The sequence below is a fragment of the Delphinus delphis genome, chromosome 19 (assembly GCF_949987515.2).
Source record: "Delphinus delphis chromosome 19, mDelDel1.2, whole genome shotgun sequence".
In the NCBI taxonomy this organism is placed as follows: Eukaryota; Metazoa; Chordata; class Mammalia; order Artiodactyla; family Delphinidae; genus Delphinus; species Delphinus delphis.
In genome coordinates this window covers 56517596-56545466 of record NC_082701.1, presented here as the reverse complement: position 1 = coordinate 56545466, position 27871 = coordinate 56517596, and the positions used below count along the sequence as shown (strand labels likewise).

The window sequence follows — 27871 nt, the reverse complement described above, 5'->3', positions numbered from 1 at the left end:
ACGAAATATCTCCAACCTCAGTATAAAGAGAAACTGCTCGAACTACTGTAGTTTATATGGGGAGGATAGGCAAGGACTAGAAGACCCTGCTTTATGTTTCCACTTTCCTGGGGGAAGAAAAGAAAAGACACCAGTCTTTGTTGAAGGGAGCAGTCCTTAAACTTTTCTCGGAGTCTGTGAAGGATATTGAATTCAAACCACCCTAGAGGTTGCATTGTGAGTTGGCAATCAAATAACTGAAACACTCGGAGCGTCTGCGCATGTGGCCACAGCACTGCTTGGCCCCAAAGCCACAGCATCCGGTCTCCGGGGCAGGGTTTGGCTGGAGTTCCTTGAAGCTCAGGATGGGAGGCTCCCTGCTCGCTACTGACACCTGGTGGCCACGAGTGGTGACTCCGCCCACAAGGGCCGGCTTTCCCTGAGACCCCCCCCCCCCCCCCCCCCCCCGAGGTGTCCACCTGGACATTGCCCAACTGGCATTTGGCCACGTGGGGTTGGCAGGGGTTTCTCGACTCAGTCCCGGAAGGAGCAGTTTTGGCAGGCATACTCCAACCCGGCTGGGTTTCAAGAGGGATGAGTCGGCAGAGGCGCAGTGATCTAAATTGTCCGACCTGCTGGACCGTGATGTTTGCCTGCTGCGGACCTGCCTCCTGCATCTTCTGCGGTCGGGAGTGGCTGCTGTTCCGCCCTCGCAGCAGCTCTCAAAGAGGCACCAGCGTTATTCCTATCGCTCAGCTGGCTCTTTGTGTACAAGCTCACCTTCCTGGGTTCGTTGACAGTGACTTTGGGGTGTGCATCGCGGGTCTTTATCCAAATCCGCGTGGTTGCTTCCCTGGGCGGGGCGGGTCCCAGATCGTGCTTCTCCTCCGCATCTGCCTTCTCGGCTCTCCCAGTAAGGGCGTTCTGAGGAACTCTGGACAAGCTGGGTTTGTTTGCACTTGGGCTGATTCTAAGTCAGAACTTCCCATTTAAGCTTCCCCAGTGGTCGCTATCTCTGTTCTCATCTTCTGATGGGTCAGCTTGTGTTACAACCTCAGCTCTGATGGGGGTGAAGCCTCTGGGACTCCTTCGCCTTTTCGATTGGGTTGAACCGTTTCTGTGCCAAACAAGAGGTGAAAAAAATACAGAATTAAAAAAAATTAGACTGCCTTTACAGATGAACTCTGCTAGTTGTAAACCAGTCACCTCGGTCCATAGTTGCTCTTAGAATGTTTCAAACATACTTTTTATTTTAGTAACTGAAAGTAATTTGTTACAGATACCAATTTGTGAAGAATATGTTGCAAGCATGTTATGTGAAAACGCGTTGGTCTACGAGACTTGCTATTTCTGCTGAAGGGGCTTGTTTTTGCACGTGCGGGGCTGGGGCCGTGCACCTCTGCAGGGCGTCATTCCCTTGTTTTTCTTATACGGATGGTGCTTGTGCCACATTAACTGCACAACAGTCAAACGTCTATGTTATACGGTTGGAAGGAAACAGATTAGATTTTTTTCCCTCAAACTCTTTCTTGATATTAGAGTAGTTTTAGATTCCTCACTAAATGCCCTCAACTCTGTCTGCTTTTCCATTTTCTAAATGTATTTACACACCCTCTGGCCCCATCCTGATCCCGTCTGCAGGTGGAGGTGAAGGAGGCTTAGTGGGGGAATATTTATCATGACTTTGTTTTAGCCTTTCGGCCTGAGGGATATAAGGACTTGGAGAATGTGCACGTTGGCCTTGACAGTCCTGAGCTCTGTGCAGGGGGATGAATCACTGTGCGGGCAGCATAGGCCAGATACCCAAGGAGTGGGGACAGGCGGGCAGCGCCAGAGTTCAGGGGAGGAAGTGGAAGGCAGGTCTCATGTGGGAGGGGGGATTTGATCCATCCTCCAAAGGATGGGCAGGATTTAAATAAATGCAGGCAAGGAGGAGGCGATTCCCTACTGAGGCAATGATGACCTAAAGCAAGGGGAAGGCAATGGAAGGACACATTAGACCGGTTGGCTAGCGTTCCAAATGGGATTAAGATTGACTGCATAAAACAGTACATCTTTAGATGGTAGTGGCCTAAATAAGATAGTTTATTTCTCTCTCTTTCAAAAGAAGTGTGGAAGTAGGCAGCCTGAGATAGGTATGGCTGTTCCAGGAAATTGTCAGAGCCCCAGGCACTTTCTAGCTTATTTCTTTGCCATCTCTCAGATTTGGTCCTCATCCTCATGGACCAAAAGGCTGCTAGAGCACCAGCCATTTCTCTACCCTTCAAGCAAGGGTAGAGAAAGGAGGAGGAGAAGAATGTGTCCCCCTCCCGTTTAATGAAACGTCCCCGGATAGACCACACACTTCTGCTTTTATCTTTTCCTGGAAGTTCATCACAGAACCACACCTAGTGACAAGGGAGGCTGAGAATGGGGTCATTTGGCTTCATGGGAAGCATGGCTTCTCGATTCATAGAAATTTAATAGCAAGCACCTCCCAGTAAGCCTGGCTTGAGACTCTTCCCTTCAGGGCTTTGACTACCCCGCTCCATACCAATCTCTTTCACGAGAGCTCTGCTGTGTCCTATGCAGTTTCAGAGCAGAGCCCGATTACTTTAGGATTCTCCAAATGGCCCATCTCTGCTGTGTCCTGGACGCCATCAGCAAGACAGTGACCCGTACTGGAAACTGGAGATTCCTTCGACTTGCCTCTCTTTCTTTCCACCTCCCAAGTCGTTAACAAGTCTTACTGTTTCATGATGTCTCTTGAATCCTTGTTTCCTTCCTGTCCAGACCTCTCTTCTGACCTCCAGATGAGCATATACAGCTAACCTACCTGACAGTTTGGCTGGGATGTCCAGAGGCATCTCCAAACCGGCCAGACTTTGCCCCCCTCCACCCGATCTCCCTCTTTGATGGTCTCTAGTGTTTTAGTGGATGCCGCTTCACCATCCAGTGAGCTTCATGCCCAGAGTCTGCCTGGATGTGTTTCCTTCTCTCCCCTCTCAGAAGCATCCTAGGTCCCACTCCACGCCCATCACCATGCCTGCAGTTACTGTCAGGGCCGCTGCTGCAGCCTCCTAACTCCTGACCTTTCTTCCTTCCTTGTAACTCGTTTGCATATTGAATCAAGGATGATGTTTAAAAATACAAACCTCATCGTATTACTGTCAGTTTAAAACCTCTCAGAGGTCCTTTACTGGTCTGCATCTTCAGATGAGCATCTGTGCTAAGGTCCATACCTGAATGATCTGTTCCTGTTTCCCATTAAGCCTCACGTCCCATCTCTCCTCCCCTTCATCTTGGAATTTCAACCTTCTCTCACTTCCTTGATCCTGAACTTCCCACCTCAGGACTCCCCCTGCCCTCCTTTCCCCCCTCCCTCTGTTCTTTCATGCAGGACTATTCATTGAACACCTGCCCCGTAGAAGATTCCACCGCAGACACCAAGGCTGCAAGAGTGGACAAGAGTTTCCGTTTTACTGGGCGGAACAGTCAAGAAACATGGATAGTCAGGGGCAGTGATAGGAAAGACAAAGAGAATAAAGCAGGGTGATGTGTAATGAGGGACTTGGGTGAGGAAGGCTGTCCTCTTGGAGAAATGACCGCCTGAGGATGACCAGGAAGGAGTCAGCCACAGGGACATCTGGGGCAGGTTCTAGACAGCGGGACCTCCCGAGGACAAGATCTCTGGGGCGGGAAGGAGCCTGGCAGAGTTGAGGAACAGAGAGCACAGGAGATGGAGCAGCGGCCAGCCTGTAGAGCCTTCTAGACCCCAGAAAGGAGTTTGGTGCAGATGGATGGTTTCTAATTTTTATGATTTCATTTAGACCTGCTCTGTCTTATATGCATTTCTCAGCTGTTTTATTCCAAGATGGAGTAAAAGTCTTGTGCGTTTATAAGGCAGAATACATCAGAAATCTTACAAAGTAGAAATGCACCTATCTATTTCCAGCAGCAGCGACCTCGTGGCCGTTAGGTTGTGGGCAGCATTAGACCAATGCTTCGGATTGAAAATTAGAAAAAAATAAGTCTTGCCAATCTCAGGAGCCCCCGACTTGAGCCCTCGGTGGTCTCCTGTGTCTGTGTCTTCTGTGATCTCAGATATATCTCGTTTATCCAATTGGTGGCATTGTCATTTCTGCAAGGACATCATAGCATTTCTTCATCTGAGGCTCAGCTTTTGGTCAGAATTTAGAAAACACAGGAGGCCCTCTGCACTTATGGGTTCATGTTTTGCAATTTAAAATCTCTGTGGCTCCCTGGGCCAACCCGCAAGCTCTGACCCAGTAATGACTCTTGATTTAACAGGCCCTTGTGGGATGAGGAGGTCCTGGCAGGCGAGGGAGGTGCAGGGAGTGGGACGTGGTGTCATAATGATGATGTTTCAACCCTTGGAGTCTCTCGGCAGATGCCAGCATCCATGAGTTAATTCAGAACGCTTGTTCAGACCTGTGTCTGTACCATATGGCCCTGGAAGCTCAGGCTTTGCTTTTTAAAAAACTTAAATTGGGCTTCCCTGGTGGTGCAGTGGTTGGGAGTCCGCCTGCCGATGCAGGGGACGCGGGTTCGTGCCTCGGTCTGGGAAGATCCCACATGCCGCGGAGCGGCTGGGCCCGTGAGCCATGGCCGTTGAGCCTGTGCGTCCGGAGCCTGTGCTCCATAACGGGAGAGGCCACAACAGTGAGAGGCCCGCGTGCGGCAAAAAAAAAAAAAAAAAAAAAAAATTTAAATTGCATTTCCAGGATTTTACCAGAGTCAAGAAAGCATCCCTTGTAGTTTAGGAGCAGGGATTGGCCGTGGGGTGGCCTGAGGGTGTGGATTTGGTCTTTGGTGCCTGAGAAGAGGAAGTCTGGCATGAAGGCTTCTGAGTATGTGGTCATCAGCACACACGTAGACTCTGACCTTGGCGGGGACCTGGGAGGTCATCAGATTCATCCCCCTTCCCATCCCACTAGCTTCGGACTGTCTGCAATGTGCCCACCATGTGCACATCCTACCAGTGATGGGGAACTCACCACCCTTCAAGAGAACGTCTTTCATTTTCAGAGCTGCCAGCGTGGTCCATTCATCCATTCTTCAAATATATGGAGCGCATCCTAGGTGCTGGGCAGACAGAGCTCAACAAGAAAGACCAGCCCCTGCCCCGGCGGATGGAGCTCACAGTTACGCAGGGGAGACGGAGGATAGACAATGAATGAGTCATTGTGGGCAGCGGGCAGCGCTCTGTAGGAGACAGAGAGAGCGATGGAATAGCAAGTCACCACTGGGGAGGAAGCAGCTGGTCATGGCAGGCCTCTTCCTGCCAGAGTCCCGTGGATGGAGGCTTATAAGATGGGAGAGATCAGCTGTGTGAAGAAATGCAGGAAGAGAATTCCAGAAGGTGATGGAAGGGCCAGGACCCTGAGGCAGGAAGAGTTTGGTGTGTCCACCAGTGCCAGGCTGGCGTGTCTGAGTGTGCTACAGGCAGGAGAGGACGGGCCGACGGCTCGGGCCATGATGCTGAGAAGGACAGCCCAGCCACACTGAAGGGTTTGGAGCAGAAGAGTGGCGTGACCTGACTTGTGTTTTGAAAGTTCATCCTGGCCGTTAACACTGAGAATGTAGAATGTCAGCAAAGCACTTGGATTTGGGAATCTGTTGCTCAGGGCAGAGGTCTGGGCTGGAAATTCAGATTTGGAGTCATCCGTGTCTACGGAGGGTATTTGACGTCCTGGTGCCGGGGAGTTGATGAGAGGAGAGGCAGAGGAGCAGAGGGATTCAGAGTGAGTCCTGTGACACTCCAGCAGCTGATGGGTACAGGAGGGAGCTGGCAGAGAGGTTGGGGAGGAGGGGCCGGTGATGCGGGGGAAATGCCCTGGGATGCTGTCATTAACAAATTACATAGCTGAGGCCACGACTGTCCTCTGAATTTCCAGTCGTTTCTGGATGTCTTCATTCATGCCTGGGGGGCTGGACCTGGGTTTTATAGGTTGCAAGCTTGTCCTCAAGGAGTTTAAACGCCCATCGTGTCCCCAGACTGACTTCAAATATTTGGAGGCTGTGGCTTTATCTCCCCAGAATCTTCCTTTCTCTGTGCTGCCTTCTTCTTGCAGTGGCTTTTCTGGTGCTGGTGACAGTCCTTGGCTGTCCCAGCTGGCTAACGTGCTGCCTCTGGATGGCAAGCATCGGCCTCTGGATGGCAAGCATCGGCCCCTTGCTGCTTCTCTGCAGATGGCTCGTGGTTTGGCTTGGCAGGTGGATGAGCAGAGAAGGGGGAACTCTCTCCCTTTGCTGTCCCATTCTTCCTCCTTCCTCCCTATGTTCTGTGGATGCCAAACCTAAAGAAGGGCAGCAGGATCCTTTAATTTGTTAGATTTCAAACATGCTTTTCAACTCCTCAGCACCCCAGTGGGTGGGTACCTGGAGTCCCTGCTTTTCTGCACTGGGTCTGCCTCTTACGAGCTGGTTACCTGGGGCAGGTGCCCGGTGGCCTAATAGGGTGAGTGTGGAGGTGGGACCTTGAGTAGGCACCCGTCGCATCCCATGTGTCCTGGAGCCTCTTCCTGTTCAGGATATAACTGTGACAGCGGGTGCAGGGAGGGGAACCTTTGAGCCGGGCCTGGGAAATTGGGTAGAACTTCAGTAGGCATGGGGAGGAGAGAAGCATGGGTGCTTTCCTATGACTGGTGGGCTGGGGGCTCTTAATTTCCATGATGCTTGGCTTCCTTTTTATATTTTAGGATTAAAAAGGAGAGGGGACCTCTGATTATTTTTATATGGAGAATGCCTTTTAAAGGCAAAGATCGTGAGCCCCCTCCCCCAGGCATACCCTCCTTCCCTGTACATTTCCATCAGCACAGCTTGTGATCGGGCAGTTAAAATGCCTTTCTCCTTTCCACTGTCATTGTCTGTGGCCAAAACCCGCATGTCCAGGTGGCCTGTTCTTAACAACACCAACAAAAAAGGTTCTCCAATAAGTCAATTTGGAAAACACCATTTAAAAGTTACCCAGGCTATTTTTTTAATGGTAAGACTTCTCAGAGCCTTGAGTACGTCGTTGTACATTGCAGTGTCCGAGGAGGGAGGTTAATATACTTGACCATGGAAGCCACTCCCTCTGTTTTTCTGTTTAATCAGCAACAAGTCTTTGGGAAACACAGCCTAACCTGACCCTCCTGTTACTAGAGTTTTCCAACCAGGGAATAGAGGAAGCCTGAAACAGCTGAATATTTTCAGTAACCTCAGAACCTCAATGGCTGTATTAAATTCCCTGTTCAAGTCTAAAGACTAGTGAGAATAAGACTTGTGGTATCAAACCACACATATAAATTAGACTCTGGAAAACTAGCTCCTGTGCCCATCAGGAAGCCTCTTGGTTAGGAGGGCAGTTAACTGAGTGATGGTGTCAGGTGCAGCCAGAGCGCCTTGAACTTCTATTCACTAGTCATCAGCCAGAGGTTCTGCTGCAGTTGAAATGCCCTCGTGATTGTGAGTTGAAAGAGCCTCCCCCGTGGCCTTCCTCTTCCGCGTGAGCTCCTGGCCAGAGGGAGCTGAAAGCCCCTGTGTAGCTTTCCCCTCTGGCAAGCATCCTGCGTGGGTCACGGGCAAAGTCAGCCTGAGCCCTGGGCCCGATTTCAAAGCTCCCAGCTGGACTGGATGGGAAGAAGCTGGAGCCCTGGGCGAGGACCACGCGGGGCCCCGTATAGGCTGGCACCGGTGAGCGAAGCTTGACAGCCAAGGCCACCTGGATAGGAGGCAGGCCGCTGGGCAAGTCAGCCGTCTCTGGGATGACATTCATCTCGAGGAGGAAGGAGAGCGGTGGTTTGTGGGATGGCGGTGGGTAGGGTAGCGAGGTTTGGGGGTGGGGATCGGCGGGGATCGAGGCCTGGCGGGTCGCCCGCTTTGGGAAGCAGCACAGCATTATGCAAATGGGCGGCACTTACTCCTGCAGGGGTGACTCACCCCCACGGCCTCTTTCCTCCTGGCTTGGCTACCCCCAGTTTATCCTCTGACTCAACGGCCACCGTCCTTCCGTTCACTTCCGGAAAACCTGTTCTCTCTATGGAGTCAGAGAGCTTTTATGAACTGCCTGAGTGGAATGCAAGGTGGGGAGGGGCTGCCAGGGGCGTGGCTCCAGGCTGGGAGTGAAAGAGGCAAAGGAACGCAGCGGGGCTGGTGCACTGAAGAGGGCTGCATCCCTTCTGAGCTCTTAGCTCACCAGATCTAGGCCCTGGGCTAAGAATACAGCTGAGGGGGCAGATGTATTTCCTTCATTGCTTAGCTGCCGCTGGGGCAGGAATCTGACCTTTGGTCATTGGGCATCTCCAGCTTTCCCTTCTGCGGGGGGAGTGGGTGTGCTGGCAGCCACGGCCTGGCCCACGTCAGAGAGCTGTCAGCAGCCCTATTACCTGGCATGCGCATGAGAACAGCAGGTCTGCGAAAGGCTTTTAATTCCTGTGCTTGGCACCAACGTTGGAGGTTACAACGCTGCCCCCGGGGATTCCACGAATAGTTCCCGGGCGCTGATCATGGGCTCTGCTAACGACCCTGAGCTTGTGGTTTGGGAGAAAAGAGTATCACTGCCTTGGGGCTTGGGTAGAAGTTCAGACTCACCACTGGGCACGGTGGTCTCACATGAAGGTTGATGTGTATGAAACAGGACTGCAGTGGACAGGGCTTTCCCTTCCGTCCAGGTCTCTCCACTCTAACAATTGTTTTCTGAACGTCGGATGTGCTTGTCTGTAGCAGAGGCTGGCAAACGATAGCCTGCAGGTCCAGTCGGGTCCACGGCCTGATTCTGTAAATAAGATTTTATTAGGTGAACAGGCCACACCCACTCATTTACATATCGACTAAGGCTGATTTTCTGCTAAGGTGGCAAACTTGAGTAGTTGCCACGGAGACCGTATGGCCTGCGAAGCCTAAACTATTTACAACCTGACTCGTCACAGATAATTTGCCAAACTCTGTGCTGAAGATTCCCGTATGAAATGATAGCAGAGTTGTATTAAAATACTTTTTGGTGTTCCTGTTGGCACCTTATAATAACATGGCTTATGTGGACACGGCTGTCCCCGTTATACATGTACTTGGTGCGGCCCAGGTGGAGACGCCCCAGGTACCATCCTGGAACAGTCTGTAGGTGCTCATTTACTCTGCCCCTCAGCTCAGCCTTTTCACGGGGTTATTTGTATTGTACAGAGCTTTTATATCAACACTTTTATTTGATCGTTACAACAATCCTCTGAGATAGTTAATCCCACTTGTTACAGGAGAGGGATTCGGGGGCAAAAATATGCAAGTAGCCGGTTAAGCCGGGGGTACCCAGGCCTGTTCTGATGGAGGGCGTGGCCTGAGCACGGCTGGGACCACAGCCTGTGGGTTTAACACACGTACTGTCAATATCATTCCTTGCTGAAGAAATCTTTACTTCTCATCTTGATTTCTTTATCCAAGGGATTATCTGGAATACTATTTTAAAATGTCCCAATTTATGTTGGCTGGTTTGTTTTGAGTTTCTACTTTCTGTTTGCCTTTAGTTGTGTTTACATCATGTCTGCTTTTTTTTGAGATTTATTGAGATTTTTTGGTTGTTGCCTGCTGCAGTTTGCAAGACTATCCCATGTGTGTTTGAAAATAATTTGTAGTCTTTGTTAAAGGGACACACGTGATCTACATAGCTATTAAACTGAATTGGTTAACGCTGTAATACAAATAATCTATATCTTACCGTATTTTGACCTACTTGATTTATCTATTCTGAGAGAGCTATGCTTAAATCTTCCACTATGATTGTTAGCTTTATCAATTTCTTCTCACATTTCAGTTATTTTTTGCTTTATTTTTTTTCCAGGCCATGGTATTATATGCCTAGAAATTTATGACTTTTATTTCTTCATGGTAAACTGGATCTTCCCTCACTGGCCATTTTCCTCTTTTTCAATTTGAATCCCGTCCGCCTGATGCTATTATTACTGTACGTTTTGGTTAATATTTGCCTGGTGTCTCTTTTCAAAATCTTTTGATTTTCAACTGTTGTTGGTTTTAGGTATATCTCTTGTATCAGGCTACAGATACAAATGATGTAATTCAAGATGGAGTTCCACATCTTATAATGAGTGACCTGAACCCATTCACACATGCTGTGATTGATATAGTTGGACTTGCTCTCAGCGTGTATGTGTGTTACTTATTGTGCTTAGGGTTGAAAACTTGCTTCTTCAACTCTGCATCCCCAGAACAAACCAGAGAGCTTGGCTCAAAACAGTAGGTGTACAGCCAAGACCCATTGAATAAAAACTTCCTTGACTTCCTGATTGGGATCTGATGTGAGAAACAGCTTACGGAAAGCTAACTCAATTGTAATGAGCTTGGCACTAAAATTCAAGTTCCTGGTGAAAGAGTTTCGAGAAGAATTTCATTACGTTATTAAATCTAAGGGACTTCTCCTATTGATGTAGGCTTAACATGTATGATTTTGAGTTTTCTCTAAATATGAGGTCTGGCGGAAGTCTCCTGTTGTTAATGATAGGTAAAGACTTTAGGAAAAGATCTCAGAATCAGAGAGGGAAATCTAGGATGTCACCTGCGCCAGCTGTGCCCCTTCTGAGGGTGTGCCTTGAAGGCCACTCTGCAGCAAAATAGAATCACTGTTTTAGTTCTAGATTTGGGGCTCAGATTTCTTTGTTTCCAGCTTCACCTACCGAAGTGCTGGATAATTGCTTTATTACAAAAAAATGACATTACGGCAGCACTGGCTTTGCTGCAGATCACTCCTCCAGAAGAAGTGCTACGCTGGGCATAGTGGTTCAATTAGAGATACAAAAATGAAGCTGGGATGGCTCACAACGCATTAGACATCCTTTTCGAACCATAATTGACAAAGAAATTGCAAAGATAAAAGCAGCGTATAGTCCGTCATGGTGGAAAGAACACTAGACTAGAATCAGGGGCCTCCCAGCTTTGGCTCTGCCAGTGGGGCTCATCCAGACATCTCTGGAAATCTCGGTCAGTACAAAGGGGTGGGTTAGTTGATCCCTCAGGCTTCTTCCAACTCTAAAATGCTTCCGGTCTCAGTCTGGAAAAATGTCTGTGTCTGTGAAACTCGAGTCACAGTTACCCTAACCAGTACCCTTAAAATTCTGCCTTGAGCCACTCGCAGCTCAAACCAGGTTCACCTCTGTGAGTTATTGGACTTCCCTGGCAGCCCAGTGGTTAAGACTCTGTGCTTCCACTGCGGGGGCCTGGGTTCGATCCCTGAATGGGGAGCTAAGATCCCGCATGCTGCGTGGTGTGGCCAAAAAGAGAGAAAAAAAAAAAAAGGGAACATCTTCGCGAGTTATTGATGATTAACCATCGCGATTTCACAGCTTTTTCTACTGTGTTAAGCACTGGTGTGTGTTTTTCTAAGCCAAGACCCATTAATCCTTTACTGAGTGGAGAGGATCAAACCTGGGTCTTCTCTAATTGATCTTTCTCGTTGAGAGCAGCGCCCGCCCCAGCGATTCTCAGGTGCTTGGAAGGAAAGATGCAGGCGACAGGTTGGCAGGGCCCCTGGAGGTCTCCTGGGGGCACACTGCAAGTTCCCCTCTCTGGTGTTAAGCCCAGGTTGTTGCCTCTTGTCCGTTCCTTCCTGAAATGACCTTCATTTGCAGTAGATGGTGAACTACAGAGTTCCCTTCCTTGCCTGAATTTCAGTTGGGTGCCTGGAGATTTGATCTAAGGCTGGGGGTTCAGCAAAGATGAGGAAGGGTCATCCGTGGTGCTATCTGATGGTCGGACTGAGCACCCACTGCTCTGAGATCAGCGTGACTGAGGGAGAGCAGAGGCGTTCATAGCTAAATAAAGCATGCTCTTCCCATCAGCATTTTCTTGCGACTTTCTACAGAATTAGTCTTGGCTCCAATAGCATTTGCGTCTTCCCAGCCATCCCCACGGTCTCTCTGTCTCCTTGGGGGATGCTAATATGTTGAACAGTGGTTTGGAACTATTCTCAGAATCCAGGGACTCCAAGAAGCCCTTCGAACCCCTGAGGGCAGGGAGGGAGGAGGCAGAGGGCGGGGCTCAGAGCCCCTTGAACACACGCACATCTGTGTAAGTAACACATTTGGCTAAAAGACTGGAAGGGAGTTCAATGTATTTTAACTGGAGTTTAACTCCTTGCGGTGGGACTAGGTAGTGTCTTAGAGCCTTTTCTTAAAACGTCTACAATTAAACACGTTTTAATACCTTTTTTTTTCCCTCCAAAAGAAAGCAGGAAATAAAGAATGACTTTTAAGAGTGGGAAGGTGGATAGTCCGACTTCTGTTCACAGGAGGGATGCGGCTGCTGCCCGGGGCGGGTGGGTGGGGAGTGGCTTTCAGCTGTCTTGGTGCCCCGGGCCCCGCCCCCCGCGGCAGAGCCCCGCCTCCCCGCGCCCGCGCCCGGGCTTTTCCTAACCCAGTGTCTCCTCCCTCAGAATGGCTGCAGTCTGTCCAGGCCACCATGATCCTGTCCATCATCTTCAGCGTTCTGTCCCTGTTCCTGTTCTTCTGCCAGCTCTTCACCCTCACCAAGGGGGGCCGGTTTTACATCACCGGAGTCTTCCAGATCCTTGCTGGTAAGTCGGAGATGACTGAGTCCATGAGGGGGCTGGGCACCCCCAGACTAAAGCACGATCCGTCAGAAGGGCGTGGCTCAGAATGACTGGCGTGCAGGAGTCCTCCCCGTGGATGGACTTCATACAGCACAGGTGTGTGTGTGTGTGTGTGTGAATCTGGGAACTCTCCACTTCTCCATGGAACGGGGTGCATAGGAAACAGGGCTAGGGGTTCTGGAAGGAGGGTCCCTAACCTGGGGCGGAGCTACAGTTTGGACATAGCATCAGAGGTAAATGCTGAGGATGTCGGTAGAGCACAGGCCAGGGTGGATTTCTGTAGCTCACGTTATGCCCCGGGACCATCCCTGCTTCAGCACGGAAATGGCCCCGATCTGCTGCCGAGGTTGCTCTCAGGTACCTGTCGCCTACCTCTAAGCAGTGATGGAGTCACCTGACAAATTCTTACTCTCCTTTACTCTGGCCCCTGGAGTCCACCAGCCTCCGACTTACTGGTGTCTTCCTTTCGGCATGTGTAACACACCATCGGTTCCAGGTTATCGACACGCACCGTGTGCAGAGTCCTAGACGTGACGCGTTCCAGCTCTTGTCTCTGGATTCTGGCCGTTGTCTCACTTCGTTTCCTTTTATCCTTCTGTCCGTTGATGGCCAGTGGCCTGAGTCAGCAGAGCACTGGAGAGGCATAGGAAGCAGGTGTGGTGGATTCTACAGTCCAGGCTAATAACTCTTAAAATCTGTATGTGCCAGAGTACATCTGGGGACTGTGAAATGTTCTCACTTCTGGCCCCTGAGTGGGCAGGGCTGTAGCATCTCTTGTTTAGTTGCTGAAGCACCACCATGACTCATGAGCAGTCATTGGAGGGTTGAAAACAGCGCACAAGTCCTGGATGGATGGATGGGTAGATGGGTGGATGGATGGGCAGGCAGAGCTCATGGCTTACATAGGTTTGTATGGCAAGACACAACCTGACGTTGAATGTCGATGACCCTTTTCTAGAAGCCAGAGACTTACGCTTTACTGGAAAAAGTAAGTAAACTAGAGAACCATTTCTCATCAAATTCCTAAATATAATATGTCAATGTGCACCGTTTGGAATTTCAAAACCAAACAGTGCTTTGCTACTTGATTTTATCAAGGTTTTATTATATCAGCCAAGCTTCTGGGAGTGTTGCCAGCTTTGCTAAATTACCAATTCTTCAGTGAGATATCATTTCTGGGTACATTAGGAGCAGTGATCATTATTCACCCCATTTCCAGAAGTAGCACAGAAAACTAGAATATATTCTGGGATTTCCTTTTAGGCTCCCTGTTTGCAGTTTGATATCAATGGTGATCCTGTCCATGGTATCAATGATTATATCCTCAAGAAAAAGTGATATAAAATACTTATATTTGATCTATAAGCACTCGTTATTTTACTGATAAAGAAACTGAGACTGGGAGAGGCTAAATGAACACGGCTCATGCAAGGACACCGGGTGCCCCCATTTCTTCCCATCCCACGTGGACTGAATACATTTAGAGATTCAGAATCCACCCGAGTTTTTAAGGAACGCAACATCCAAGGCAGAAACTCTGCTTTTGATATGATCTTTCATTGAACCTGATTGACCGTGGAAGATGAGTTCAAATCTACCCCATTTATGATTCTCAAGTTCCCAAACATCTGTGATGAATGAGTCTACACCACCAGGACTAGTCAGACTGGAAACATTGGACAGAGCGAACTTACTTTTGAAGGGACATCTCAGGGCAGGGAGTGCCTCATCTTCATTTTTCCAACTGAGATATTTTAGCTTAAAATTCTCTAACACTGTCTTTTTAGCAAGGTCATTTTCGGTCAAAAACCAAAGTCCAGAGATAAGTACTTCGTTCAACCCAAACGCTCTTAGGTACTGAGATTTTGCTAATCTTCCAAAGTTTGTTTACTCATTCCTCCTCGTTTCACTGTTTGGATTCTTCTCCAAACTCAGTCCAAGCCTTCTAGAACTCTGCCATGAAAACCTCCGGATATAGAAGCACATGGTTTGTTCTTGCGTTATCCCCTTCAAATCTAGCTTCTTATCTCTCCCGAGACCTAGTTTTCGGTTATCGGTTTGTCAGTTTAGCCGTCCATCTGTGAATAGGAAGTTGTCTGGAGGTTGAAGTGTTGATCCAGAGTAGCGGTTGTACTTTGTACGTCCTAAGAATGTTCTGTGCTTGTTCCGTCCGGTCAAAAGGACCTGAGAGAGCTAGTCTTCTAGAAACCTCAGCTCTCTAGAATGTTGTGTTTGAACTTGCTGTAGGGTCTTCCTACTAAACTTGGGATTTAAGAGAGTGGGGACTTCCCTTAGAGATTTCCAGACTTCAGTGTCTGACAACCCTGCTCATGTGTGTTTCCTATCTCACGGCCTATGAAGGATTCAGTAACTAGAGAGACAGTTAGGGAAGGGTTGTTGGGGATGAGAAATTACCCCTTAATATCAAGGAACAAATCAGAAAAGCAAAAACAATCAGAAAACAAAAAGGAGAGTAGAAAGGAGGGAGGGAGGGAGGGAGGAAAGAAGGAAGGAAGGAAGGAAGGGAGGAGCCCTTCCATCATGGGATGTGCAATCCACAAGTGGGTTGTGGCCACCGTAGCTGCGATCCACGCAGGGCAGATGCTTCTTGAAGCACTGAAGCCTGTTGTGTGGAAGCCTCCAAACTATGCTGAGTGTCCCAGGGGCTGTCAGGGCCGGATCGTCTCTGCGTAGCTTCCTTCTGGAGGGCCCAGCTGTGGACTTTTTAAACACACGCGTGAGCATGCAGGAAGGGCAGGTGAAAGGCGTGTGGGGCTCTTTGGCTGATTGCAGACTTGGGAGCCGTCTCTGCCTGGCTCTAGATGACTGACTTGCCTGTGCTTGTGGGGCTGCCTGTCTCACTGCATCATCTCTTCTCCACTTATAATAAGCTGCGAGTCTCACCTTTAAGAACTGTCTTTCCTTGATTACATACTTCTTAGGTTGGCTGCTTCTTTTTTTTTTTTTTTGCGGTACGCGGGCCTCTCACTGCTGTGGCCTCTCCCGTTGCGGAGCACAGGCTCCGGACGCGCAGGCTCAGTGGCCATGGCTCACGGGCCCAGCCGCTCCGCGCATGTGGGATCTTCCCGGACCGGGGCACGAACCCACATCCCCTGCATCGGCAGGCGGACTCTCAACCACTGCGCCACCAGGGAAGCGCAGGTTGGCTGCTTCTTGAAGACGTTTTGAGAGGCTCCGTCATCTAGTTGGGTGCTCCTCCATCTCAGCTGCAGACCAGAATCACCTTTTGTGAGAAAGGGGGTGCTTTTAAAAAACGCTGGTGCTCAGGCTTCATCCCCAGAGAGTCTCATTTAAGAGTTCTTGGAGGCTTCCCTGGTGGCGCAGTGGTTGAGAGTCTGCCTGCCGATGCAGGGGACGCGGGCTCGTGCCCCGGTCCGGGAAGATCCCACATGCCGCGGAGCGGCTGGGCCCGTGAGCCATGGCCGCTGAGCCTGCGCGTCCGGAGCCTGTGCTCCGCAACGGGAGAGGCCACAACAGTGAGAGGCCCGCGTACCGCAAAAAAAAAAAAAAAAAAGAGTTCTTGGGCAGGGCTGCTCCCTGGTGACTCTGATGTCCATCCAGAGTTGGGCACCACTGTTGCAGCCACTAACCTGCCCTAATCCCACTGTAAGTTCTTCTAGGATGATTTACAGAGCTCATCCTATCCACGAGCCATCAATTCTTCTAAACCCTCTTCTTAGAGAAGGACCGTCCTGATCCTGTATCTGGATTTTGGAGTCATTCTTATTTTCAGGACCTGCAGCCATCTGTTCCCAGACAGTGCTTACCCTGGCCCCGGCTCTGCTGGGTTGAGCGGCACAGGATGGGAAAGCATCACGGAGATACAGACTATGTTTTGATTTCTTTCACGAGTCACACCCAGCGGCGAGCTCCACGCACACCTCCTAGAACGCCCTGAATGTCCCACTTGTTGGGTGACTGGGTAATGTGTTCCCTTGGCAGAATTAAACTCAGGCCACCTGTGTAGTTTCTGCAATTTGTGTTTATTGTGATTACGAGGAACAGCAAGGATGGTAGGAAACTCCTTTTAAAAGTGACTTTTACTTTTTCTGTTTGTTTTGTTCCTTTTCTTTCATACACATTGAGATGGGTAGAGAGCATTTAGAATGAAAATCTGGGGGAGGAATAAAAGCCCAGTGCCCTCCCTGTTCTGAGTGGTTCCAAGACAGCTTAAGTCGGAGACCACGTTAAGAAACACCAGTTCTGGGCGAATCATCCCAGATGTTGCCCTGGCTGGGCCCAGATGGGCATCTAGTAATGCTGTGGGCGACTTGCAAGGCTGCAGAAATCACACGGAGGCTGAGAATGGAAAGGGGGCTGGCGGCACAGAGGAGGCTCGGTGTGGGTGGGACAGAGAGCCCAGTGCTCTCCGGGTAATGGACCTTCCAGCCTCTTCCTTCTCTACCTCGTGGCCTGAAGGGCGAGGTGGGGAGAGACAGGGGCCTCGCTCACGAAACGAGCTCCAGGGAGGCGCTCCCGCTGCCCATCTCGGTGGTCTCCCCCAGTGCTCACTCCCTAGCCAGCCCCACCCAGGCTCCTGGCTTCGCTCCAGGCTCTGAGCTGCTTCGGCAGAGGTCACGGATGTACACGGATGGCCATTTGCTGACTCCCTCCCCTGCTTTCGATACTGTTGCCATCTCTCTCCTTGAAACTGTACTTCCTCAGCTTGCAAGACCATGTCCCCAAGTTCCCTAAGTTAAGCCACCAGGCAGTCATGCCAGAGCCGCCCACCCCCACCCCAGTCCACCACCGGCTCCTCCGTTGTGTGGCGTCACACCTAGATATTGTGCTCATTTCTTTTCTTTTACTTGCAAACACCATTGCTGGGCAGAAGCCAACTCACGCACCTTCCTGTCCCCGATCTTGTCCCCACCTCTAAATCTGGGGCGGTCTTTCTGGACACACCTCTGATCCTGTTTCTCCTCCACAAAAGCTGTGCTTCCCTCCACAACCTCGTCAAGTGCCCTGGTGGCCCTCTCTTCCAGCCTCCATCACAGAGACTCTGAGTGGGACCCGCTGGTGGTGTCCACGGGGCCCTCCGTCCTCCTTGCCGCGCTCGTGGTCTCCCTTCTATCTGGGATTTCCTTCACACCTTTCAGCACCTGGCCACCTCTTCCACATCCTTTAGACCCCGGTCAAGCCCCGTGTCCCCTTTCAGGATTCCCCAGGCCCCTGATCGATCTGTGCTCTCAGGGCATCCGGTGTGTTTCTCTCTCCTTTCCTTGGAATCACATCCTACTCTCTTGGAAGTCTCTACTGCTGTGTCTGTTTCCGGATGACACTCACCTTGAAGGTGGGGACCACGTCTTGTGGATCTCAGTGCACTCAGCGTCCAGAATGGTACCCGCACATGCCAGGTGCTTATTCCATGTTGACTGAACCGAACAGAATGGAGATGAGGAAGCCTAGAGAACCCCCTCCCTTCCTTCCTCTGCCTTTGGTCTCTTGGGGACTCCCTTCTAAAGATGCCGGGCTCTGATTGTTCACCTGTGGCTGCTGTCACCATTAAAGGGGGCTCGAGGCCTGGTCTTCGGGGAGCATGTCTAGTGATGCAGACCCAGCCATGCTGAGGCAGGGGGGGAACTCTTGGGAAGTCTTCAGCGGCCAGCATTTCTGTGTTGTCTGGACAGGGTCAGTGCCTTTCCACGTACAGCTGACCTTTGCTCCCAGACGCAGGCCCCTCCCTGCTCATCTCTGGGGAGGGCAGCACACCTGCGTGTAGTCGGTGGCCTCACTTACCTTCTCCACGGAGACCTTCAAAAACGCATCTCCACCTACTGGTGGCCAAGAACGCGAATCACAGTCCCGTTATTGGGAGAAGTGTTTGACTTTTCGGGACTCACTACCTGCTCTGTATTCCGGGGCTCGTCTGTTGCTTTGCATACAGACAGCCTTGTAATGATATATTCCCTAAAGCATCAGTCTCCCGACAACAGTAATTATAAAGTGTGTATCCTCTTGTTGACTTTGCAAGTGTACAAGCGTGTGGATTCTTGAAGCGAAGCATAAATCCCTTTACTTCTGAGATTCTCCCAGGGCGAATGTCATATAATTAAGCCACTGAGTTAGTCACTGCACTTGTGTGTCCTGTCTGTCTCGCTCCCCCCAGGTCATAGACAAAGTGTTTTTTCTTTGCTATTTTCTCTTTGCTGGGGAAATCTGGACACAGCTGGTCCATGCAGCTATCACTACATTTCTCATGCTGTTGCTGGCTAGACACACGCCCCATTTGGAAGATGCTGGACACTGTCTTGCCCTTCGATGCTCTGCTTACATCTCACTCTCTCGCTTGCTCTTGCCTCGCCTTTGAGGCTCTGCCATCATTGGGTAGGTCAGATATAGCCTAAGAGACAGGCAAGAATTAGCACTTTGGAGAGGTGAGCTATAGACCTTGAGGTCCAGCAGATCGAAACCGCAGTTTCCCTCCTGTGACCATTGGCCAGCTGTGACTTCCCCGCGGAAACAGATGTCTTCCCGTCTCCCGGGCTATCTGTAGGTGGCAGGTCCTGGAGCTGATGCCCCTGTGGTCCCAAGACTGTTGTGTGGCTCTCTCGACGGGGGCCAATGGAGTGGGTGTTTTCTCTCTCTGACTTGCAGAAGGACAATCTTATCGGGGCAGTGAATGTTACACAGTCCCACTTCTGCACTTTGTTCAAACAGAGTCACAGTGTCCAGTTAAATAACCCAAATAGCAGTGAGGTTAGATGTAGGTGGTCCGGGCCTTGGGGGGCTCTGGACCCACAGGCATCCCACATGCGTTCTGGACTTATAATAGAGTCAGTCAGAGCCTGTCAAAGCCCCTGTGTTCAGGAGCGGACAGAGCAGGCTTTGTGCCGCTCTGGGCTGGGGTGCTCACGTCACTGGACCCCTCCCTGCAGGGATGCTGACCGTCACCGTGGGCATGGACCGTCACGCTTGAACTTGCCTGCTTTGTGGGATCTCAGGTGGAGGATTTTCTTGTCCCTCCACCAAGGCTGTGTGGTAGACAAGGAAGGGGTTGCCTGACCTGCCTGCGGATCTGATACCCTTTCACCTTTGTTTGGGCTTTAGACCAACCTTGGGGGACCAAGAACAGTTGAAAGGGACCAGGCACCACGCAGCTTGCCCGTGACCACCTCCTCTCTCTGCAGCGTCCTTCCCCCCTTTCCTCTCCACGTGTTCTTCTGTCTGCCTAGTGGTGCCCATGGGCGTTGCTTGCTTGGTCTCTGATGTAGCGATCCTGCTAAGGAGGTCAGCGTGGAGTTCCGCCCCTGTGCTCGGCGTGAGTGCCGCTCAGATAACGGTGAGGTGTCCCTTCCCCTGATTTCAGAGGATGCCGCCACCCATCTGTGGAGTGGTTTACCGGCTTCCAGGGGCTCCCACACCCAGCCATCCTTGCAAAGATATAGGTGGGCTTCTCTTGCCACCCGAATTCTCGCTGGGCCCCTCGTGTCAACTGGCGATGGGTGACGGTTAAAGGAAATGAGGAGGAAAGAGGAGGGGAGACCTTGGAAGCCATGGTCTGGGTCACATAGATTGGACACAGAGAGCAGATCGTTTCCTGGGTTCCGGTACCTTTGAGCCCCTCCTGTCAGTTCTGGATCTGGTGGCAGATTCCTGCCTGAGATGGACGTGCCCTCTCTTCCTGCAGCCCGTATCCTTCTCCCTAAGAAAGAGAGAAGGGTGCCCTGGTGTGTGTGTGTGTGTGTGTGTGTGTGTGTGTGTGTGTGTGTGTGTGAGGTGGGTCGAGTCTGGGAGGAGAGCAGGGTGGGTGGGGCAGGTGCTCCGGGTCCCATGGAGTCTGGTTTGGGGGTGGTGCAGGGTCCCCGCTCCATGACCCCTCCTGCCCCCAGCTGGTCCCTCTCCTTCCCAGGTCTGTGTGTGATGAGCGCGGCATCCATCTACACGGTCAGGCACCCGGAATGGCATCTCAACTCGGAGAACTCCTACGGCTTTGCCTACATCCTGGCTTGGGTGGCCTTCCCACTGGCCCTCCTCAGCGGCGTCATCTATGTGATCTTGCGGAAACGTGAATGAGGCACCGGGACAGGACGTCCGAGGGTCTGAGCGCACGCAGGGAGGGAGGAAGTAAACCAGAAGCCAGGAAAAAAAAGGAGCTAGCCAAAAAACCCAAACTCAAACCAAACCAAACAGAGAGCAGGTGCGGGGGGTGGTTAGTGTTGATTGAAGATGTATATAATATCGACGGTTTATAAAACCTATTTATAACACTTTTTACATATATGTACATAGTATTGTTTGCTTTATGTGTTGACCATCAGCCTTGGGTTGAACCTTAAAGTAGCTAAGGAACTTGACATCCTAACCGTATAATCAAGCTCAGTTTTTTTGTTTGTTTGTTTTTGTTTGTTTTGCCCAGAAATAAAATAAGTCCATCTTGCCCCTTCCCTTTCGTCTGAAAGAAGATGCCTCCCTCCCACTCCACCTCATTTAGAAAACCAAAGTGTGGGTAGAAACCCCAAATGGCCCAAAGCCCTTTTACTGTGGGTGACCCAGTGCGTCACACACAGACATGCACTGCCCACGCCTCTGTGTGCAGCCTTACCTGCACTCGGACAGAACCCCCAAACTGGAGCCCTCGGAGAATCACGGCTTGTGGCTTTGGAATACTTGCCCTTGAAGGGGGGTGTCCCAGTCACGCATCTAGGTGAGAAATTGGGGACAACAAACCTACGAAGTGGTGCTATGTATTTACCATTCCTTGTGATCACTAATCATCTAAACGCCTCACTGGAAATTCAATTAACAATTTTACAGCATGAAGTCGAACGGAGACCTGAATAATTCTGTGTAAGATAAATGGTTTATAACCACATTTGTACCTAGCTAGGCTGCTGTTATTACTATAATGAATAACAAACCACCGCCTTTATCACTCCCACGTTTTCCTTATGGTCGGAGCATCAGGACAAGCTTCTAGACCCCCTGGGACAGTGGTTCCTGGGATGCAGCATGGTCTAGACTGTCCTCTGACTCCAAGGACTGTCTGGCAATGACTTGTACTGGCCACCAACTGTAGATGTATATATGGTGCCCTTCTGATGCTAAGACTCCAGACCTTTTTTTTTTTTTTTTTTTATTTTTTGCTTCGCTTTTTCTGATTTTATACCAACTGTGTGGACTAAGATGCATTCAAATAAACATCAGAGTAACTCACTGAGCTCTTGTGGGTTTTTGTGGGTGAGGGTGCGAGGTGCGTGTCGGAGCAGAGGGAAGAGGGTCACGGAGCCGCTGTTGGGCAGATGACCTGGGTTGCTCTGGCGTCTTTGGACATCCGTGATGGAAGGGCTTCTCCCTCCCAAGGTTTCCAGCAGAGACCCGCTTTCTCTCTTTTGACTCGGATAGATTGGGTAAAGTGGCACAGATGGCCACAAGGTGATTGAAAAAACTGGGAATTTCACTTTACGTGCTTGAACTTTGAAACTGCACATGTTTATGTCATAAGGTTTCTTTTATAGCATTTAACTAAAAATAAAAATTAATAATTAAGAACAAAGAAGAACAGAAATGGCCCAAATCTCACCATTTAGGTAACACTTTTGGCATTAAAAAAAGTAATATACATCCAGGATCATGACGTGCGAAAGCCTCTTTTCCCCCTCTTTTCCATGGTCTCTCGCCAAAGGTAACCAGAAGACATAGTTTATGATTTCTGCCAGGAAGAAATGCAGTGCCCACACAGATACATCCATTCAAGTATTTGTAAAACTTACGCAAAATGGAGAAAAATACTCACGTTCTTCTGCACCATGCTGTTCTTCTCACCTAAGGATATAAATTGGAGATCTTTCTATAGGAACATATACCTTGTTCTATTTAGTGAGCTGTGTTTCAGTCTTTCCTATCTGCCTAGTATTTCACTGTGTAGCTGCACACTTATTTACCAGTCCCTCAATGATAAACACTTTGATTGTGTCCTGGTTTTTATTATTACCCAGAATGCTTCAGTGAACATGCTTACACATGAATATTGGTGCATTTTAAGAGTACATCCAAGTGCTAAATTCCTGGTAAGGATATTACCAAGACAAAGGGCATGCATATTTTTAAGAAGTATAATAGGTATGGCCAACTTTGCCTCCAGAAAAATTGGACCAACTCTGTGCTCTTTTTCTACACATAACTCACGGGGGCTGCCCCAAACAGAGGCATGTTAAACTAAAAAATCTTGAGTAGAAACAGGGACTTGGCTACCAGCTCCTTTGCAAGTGGTTGTGGTGGATCTCCCGTCCACGGGCCAGTCTTTCTGATCTGGGAACCCGTCTGCCGTAGTTTCTTCTAAGTGTGGAAATACTTGCAGATCATATATCTGGAAAAGGACTTGTATTCAGAATATACATAAAGAACTCTAACACTCAATATTAAAAAGACAAATAATCCAATTAAGATGTGGGCAAAGGACGTGAATAGATTTTTTTTTTTTTTTTTTTTGCGGTACGCGGGCCTCTCACTGTTGTGGCCTCCCCTGCTGTGGAGCACAGGCTCCGGACGCGCAGGCTCAGCGGCCATGGCTCATGGGCCCAGCCGCTCTGCGGCATGTGGGATCTTCCCGCACCGGGTCACGAACCCGTGTCCCCTGCATCGGCAGGCGGACTCTCAACCACTGCGCCACCAGGGAAGCCCATGAATAGATTTTTGTCCAAGGTATATATGCAAATGGCCAGTAAGCAACTGGAAAAAATGTTCAACATCTTTGGTCATCAGGGAAATGCAAACACAAACCACAGTGAGATACTAGTTCATACCCACTAGGTAAGCTCAAATCAAAACGTCTGATAATAACACAGGTTAATGAGGAGGTGGAGAGATTGGAGCCCAGATACGCCGCTGGTGGGAATGGAAATGGTTCAGCAGCTTTGGAGAATACTGTCCGTTCCTCAAAGGGTTAAGCATAGCAACCCTATGACCCTATGACCCAGCAATTCCTCTTCTAGGTATTTATGCAAGAGACATGAACAAATGTGTCTGAGCAGGAACTTGTACGTGGATGTTTATGGCAGCATTAATTATAACAGTCAAAAGATGGAAACAGCCCCAAAGTTCAGCTGATGAATGAGTTAGCAAAACGTAGTCTATCCACATGCTTTCTCCATAAAAAGTAATGAGGTACTGCTACATGCGACAACATGGATGAACCTGGGAAATCTTATGCTAAGTGAAAGAATCCGGTCATAAAAGACTGCATATTACACGACTGAATTTCTATGAAAATCCAGAACTGGGAAATGGATAGAGACAGATTTGTTTAGAGCTGGGAAAGGGCGGATGAGGATGTAGGGCTGCAATAGCTAAAAAGTAGGATGTTTCCTTTTGAGTGATGAAATGCTCTAACATTGTGATGATGGTTGTACCTCTTTTCACAGAGGCGAATATACTAAAAACCAATGAATTGTATATTTTAAATGGGTCAATTGGATAGTAGGAGAATTATATCTCAATAAAGCTAAAAAAGAAAAGAAAAGGGACAGCTGTTTGCTCTAGCCCTTGCTAATTTTCTCATTAGGTCTGTTCTTTCTGTTTGGAAAGTAGTCACCTTTTATTTTTTGTGCTTTCAGATGTATATTTTAAAGGGATGAGATTCTTACTCCTTCTGAGCGATATAAAGCAAAACAGGATATTAGAGATGAACGGTTAACATAGCTCTTCACTCACAGAATCTTGGGTTTTCCCAGAGGGTTGTTTTGATGACATTTATTTTCCGTCCTTGAGCTCTTCTGAGAAATACTGCAATCTTAGGAATTTGTAGCAATGGAGTTTTGGTTCGAAACTGCCCTCCTAGCAGCTGCTTTGTGTTTGCGCTCAGGGGGGTACCGCTTATGAAATGGCAAATGCAGGGAGGTGTCAGGCTGGCTTCTTTGCAATTATCTTCTCTCCAGGACCTTGAACCCTTTATGTCTTAGCGACTCTGAACTTCAGTTTTGTCTCCCCAACTTTTCGAGGTGCTAAGAACGCTCTTAGCCTTCTTGCCCTTTGCAACTGCTTTCAGGACAGCTTTTCAATCGCTTGGTCTGTGGCTTATTAATTGGCAAATTTTTAAAACAGAAATTTAGGAAAGGACATTGGGGTTTTCTTCTCACATCTGCTGCCTGAGTCCTGGAGGTCTTGGTATCTCTTGATGCTGTCAAACAGATGAAAAAACTAGAATCCAGATTTTCTAGTAGTTCTTGGCCAGAAGAAGTTATCTATTCTACAAGCTGCTATGAGCTATTCTACAAGAAGACCCTTTTATTTTGAAAGCAAAAATTCAGTATTTATTTTGAAAGAGTTCATTTAAATGTATAAGTGTCAATTGGGGGGAACATTGATAACGTCCTGGGCAGGCACACAGTCTGGATAAACTCTAATGATTCCACTCTTTGTTTACACTTTAGTAACATTTTTTGTTTTCATTATGTAGGTCCTATACTTTTACGTTAACTCTGTTTCTAGGCATTTACGTGCTTTATGGCTTTTGTGAATTTCTTTTATTCTATGGTGTTTTATTGCTAGTTATTGTGGGCATGTTGGAAACATTGATTTTTCTCAAGTTTTATACTCGTTTCTTTTACTGAATTGCCTCATTATTTTCAATATTTCTCTAGTTAATTATCTTGGCTTTTCACATAGATAATCACAGCATAGCAAGAACAGAAAAAAAGGGAGATAATGTGCCTTTTCTTCCTTTTCCGTATTTACAGTTCTTAATTCTTAAAATTTTATTAATTTTCTAAAACTTCTAGAACATGCCAAATAATAGCTGTGAGAGTAGACATGATTCCAGTTTTTTTCTGAATTTAATAGGAACGCTAGTGCTTATAATTATTTAACAATAATTTATTTCAGTAAGTACATAATTCTGATTCTCAACTTAATAAGAATTTTAACCAAGAATTTATATTAAATGTTACCAATTTTTTTCAATCTTTATCAAGAAGACTTTATTTTTTTATACCTTTAAAAAAGAAAGGTGAATCCTATCAATAGTTTTCTTAATATTGACTCATTGATTTTATTAATAGAGTCAAGTCCACTTTTTGGAAAGCAGCATTCTTTTGACATATTGTTGGGTTATTTTTGCTAGTATTTTATTAAGGCATTTTTGGTGTTAATGAGATTGATTTTGAGGGCTGTGTGTTGTGTGTTGAGGATGGAAGTGTGGAATGAACTCCATCCGTATTAGTACACAGAACACATCAGCGTGTTTTGTTGGGGGACTGTATGGGGGACTCATTTTCTACACTTTTGGCAGTTTTCAAGTCATGTGCACTTCTGTGCAATGACTGCTGAGAATTGTAAGACAGTTCACAATCGATTGACCTGTTGATTTGACATAATTGATCGTGATGTTTAGACTCTTCACAATCTGATCAGTGGACTCTAACTCCACACGTTGAGAATTTCCAGTGGATCGTCTCTGGGATTGATATTGATCCTTTTCTTTTTGGAATTCCAGCTGGAGCCAAGAAGAAGGTAAAAATAAGATTTAAAAATGCCCAAGCTTTATTACTGCACTCGGATTTAGAATATAAAGTCTTCAGTGGGCCGATCCGTATGCGGCAGGCACGGAGGTTTAAGATTGGGAGAGGTATGGGACCACCTTGAGGCGCCTACCCTGTTTATCAGGACCTAAATCTCTGAGAAATATACGGTGAGTCCACATCTCTGAAGGACTGCAGACAAGAAACATTTCCTAATTGAGTGAAAAAGCATTCCCTTTACTCTTTGTGCTCCTTTGGTTTCCATTAGGTATTTCCCAAGATAATTTTATGGCTTTGCCAAATTAAAAAGAACAACAAGAAGACTATTCTCTAAGAGCACTAGATTCGCACTGTTCATCCTGAAGGAGATGAATATTCTTTTACCTGACGAAATCCGTGACGCACCTTCAAAAGTACTGGAAAGGCTTTCATTACCCAGGTAGACAGGGGATGTCAGTCTTGAAACTTTAAATTATGGGTGCTTTTCTCACGCCACTCCCACGTAGGTAATTCAAGGAGTCAGTTACAATGTATGGGTTCCAAAGTAGATTTCCACAGAGGGAGCCCCTGCTTGGGTAATAGAATATTCCTTTTACCTCCGTTAAAACTAAGAAACTAAAGATTTTGAATAGGATTCATTTGCATAATTTTTCCACCTCCAGCTCTATTTGCATTCAGATGCTCTACCACTGAGCTATACTTCCACGCCACTCCAGCTCTATTTGTTTACTAAGCACAAGAATTTTTTTGGCAGAAATGAACCAAAGGACTGTTTCTATTATGGCTGAGTAATATGCCATTGCATATATGTGCCACATCTTCTTTATCCATTCATCTGTCGATGGACACTTACTTCCATGTCCTGGCCATTGTAAATAGTGCTGCAATGAACATGGTGGTACATGTCTCTCTCTTTTTTTTTTTTTTAACATCTCTATTGGAGTATAATTGCTTTACAATGGTGTGTTAGTTTCTGCTTTATAACAAAGTGAATCAGTTATACATATACATATGTTCCCATATCTCTTCCCTCTTGTGTCTCCCTCCCTCCCACCCTCCCTATCCCACCCCTCTAGGTGGTCACAAACCAGCGAGCTGATCTCCCTGTGCTATGCGGCTGCTTCCCACTAGCTGTCTGTTGTATGCTTGGTAGTGTATATATGTCCATGTCACTCTCTCACGTTGTCACAGCTTACCCTTCCCCCTCCCCATATCCTCAAGTCTGTTCTCCAGTAGGTCTGTGTCTTTATTCCCGTCTTACCCCTAGGTTCTTCACGACATTTTTTTTCTTAGATTCCATGTATATGTGTTAGCATACGGTATTTGTCTTTCTCTTTCTGACTTACTTCACTCTGTATGACAGACTCTAGGTCCATCCACCTCACTACAAATAACTCAATTTCGTTTCTTTTTATGGCTGAGTAATATTCCACTGTATATATGTGCCACATCTTCTTTATCCATTCATCCGATGATGGACACTTAGGTTGTTTCCAGTGTTTTTGACTATATATCCAAAAACTATATATATAGGTATTTTTTTTAGCATTTTGGAAGGATTTTTAGTATTAAAAGATGCATATATGACTTTTTTGCTGGTATCAACTGATATCAACATTTCACTAGTACAGAACTCAGCACAAGACAGCTCTATGAGAAACAAAATAAAAGAAATATAAACGTCTAGAATCTTAGAGAGACTACAGACTAGTGAGGCGGGTTAGACAGATGTATACGCAGAATCTCGGTGGCGTGCTTACAATTTGACCTAAGCTCAAAACAATATGGGTACATCCCAAAGTGAGAAATAATGGTGTCA

The 27871-nt window shown here is 48.0% G+C and overlaps 1 protein-coding gene across 2 annotated transcripts in view; it reads left to right on the top strand.

The window, feature by feature from the left end:
• The window catches only part of PMP22 (peripheral myelin protein 22), a 32430-nt gene extending 10688 nt beyond the window's left edge, over positions 1-21742 (top strand). For both annotated transcript variants that reach the window (XM_059996699.1, XM_059996698.1), the window contains 2 exons: positions 12398-12538; positions 20448-21742. In XM_059996699.1, coding sequence (XP_059852682.1) covers positions 12398-12538; positions 20448-20611 — 305 coding nt within the window. In that variant the 3' untranslated portion in view covers positions 20612-21742. The remainder of the gene's footprint in view (positions 1-12397; positions 12539-20447) is intronic.
• The last annotated feature ends 6129 nt before the right edge of the window (positions 21743-27871 follow it).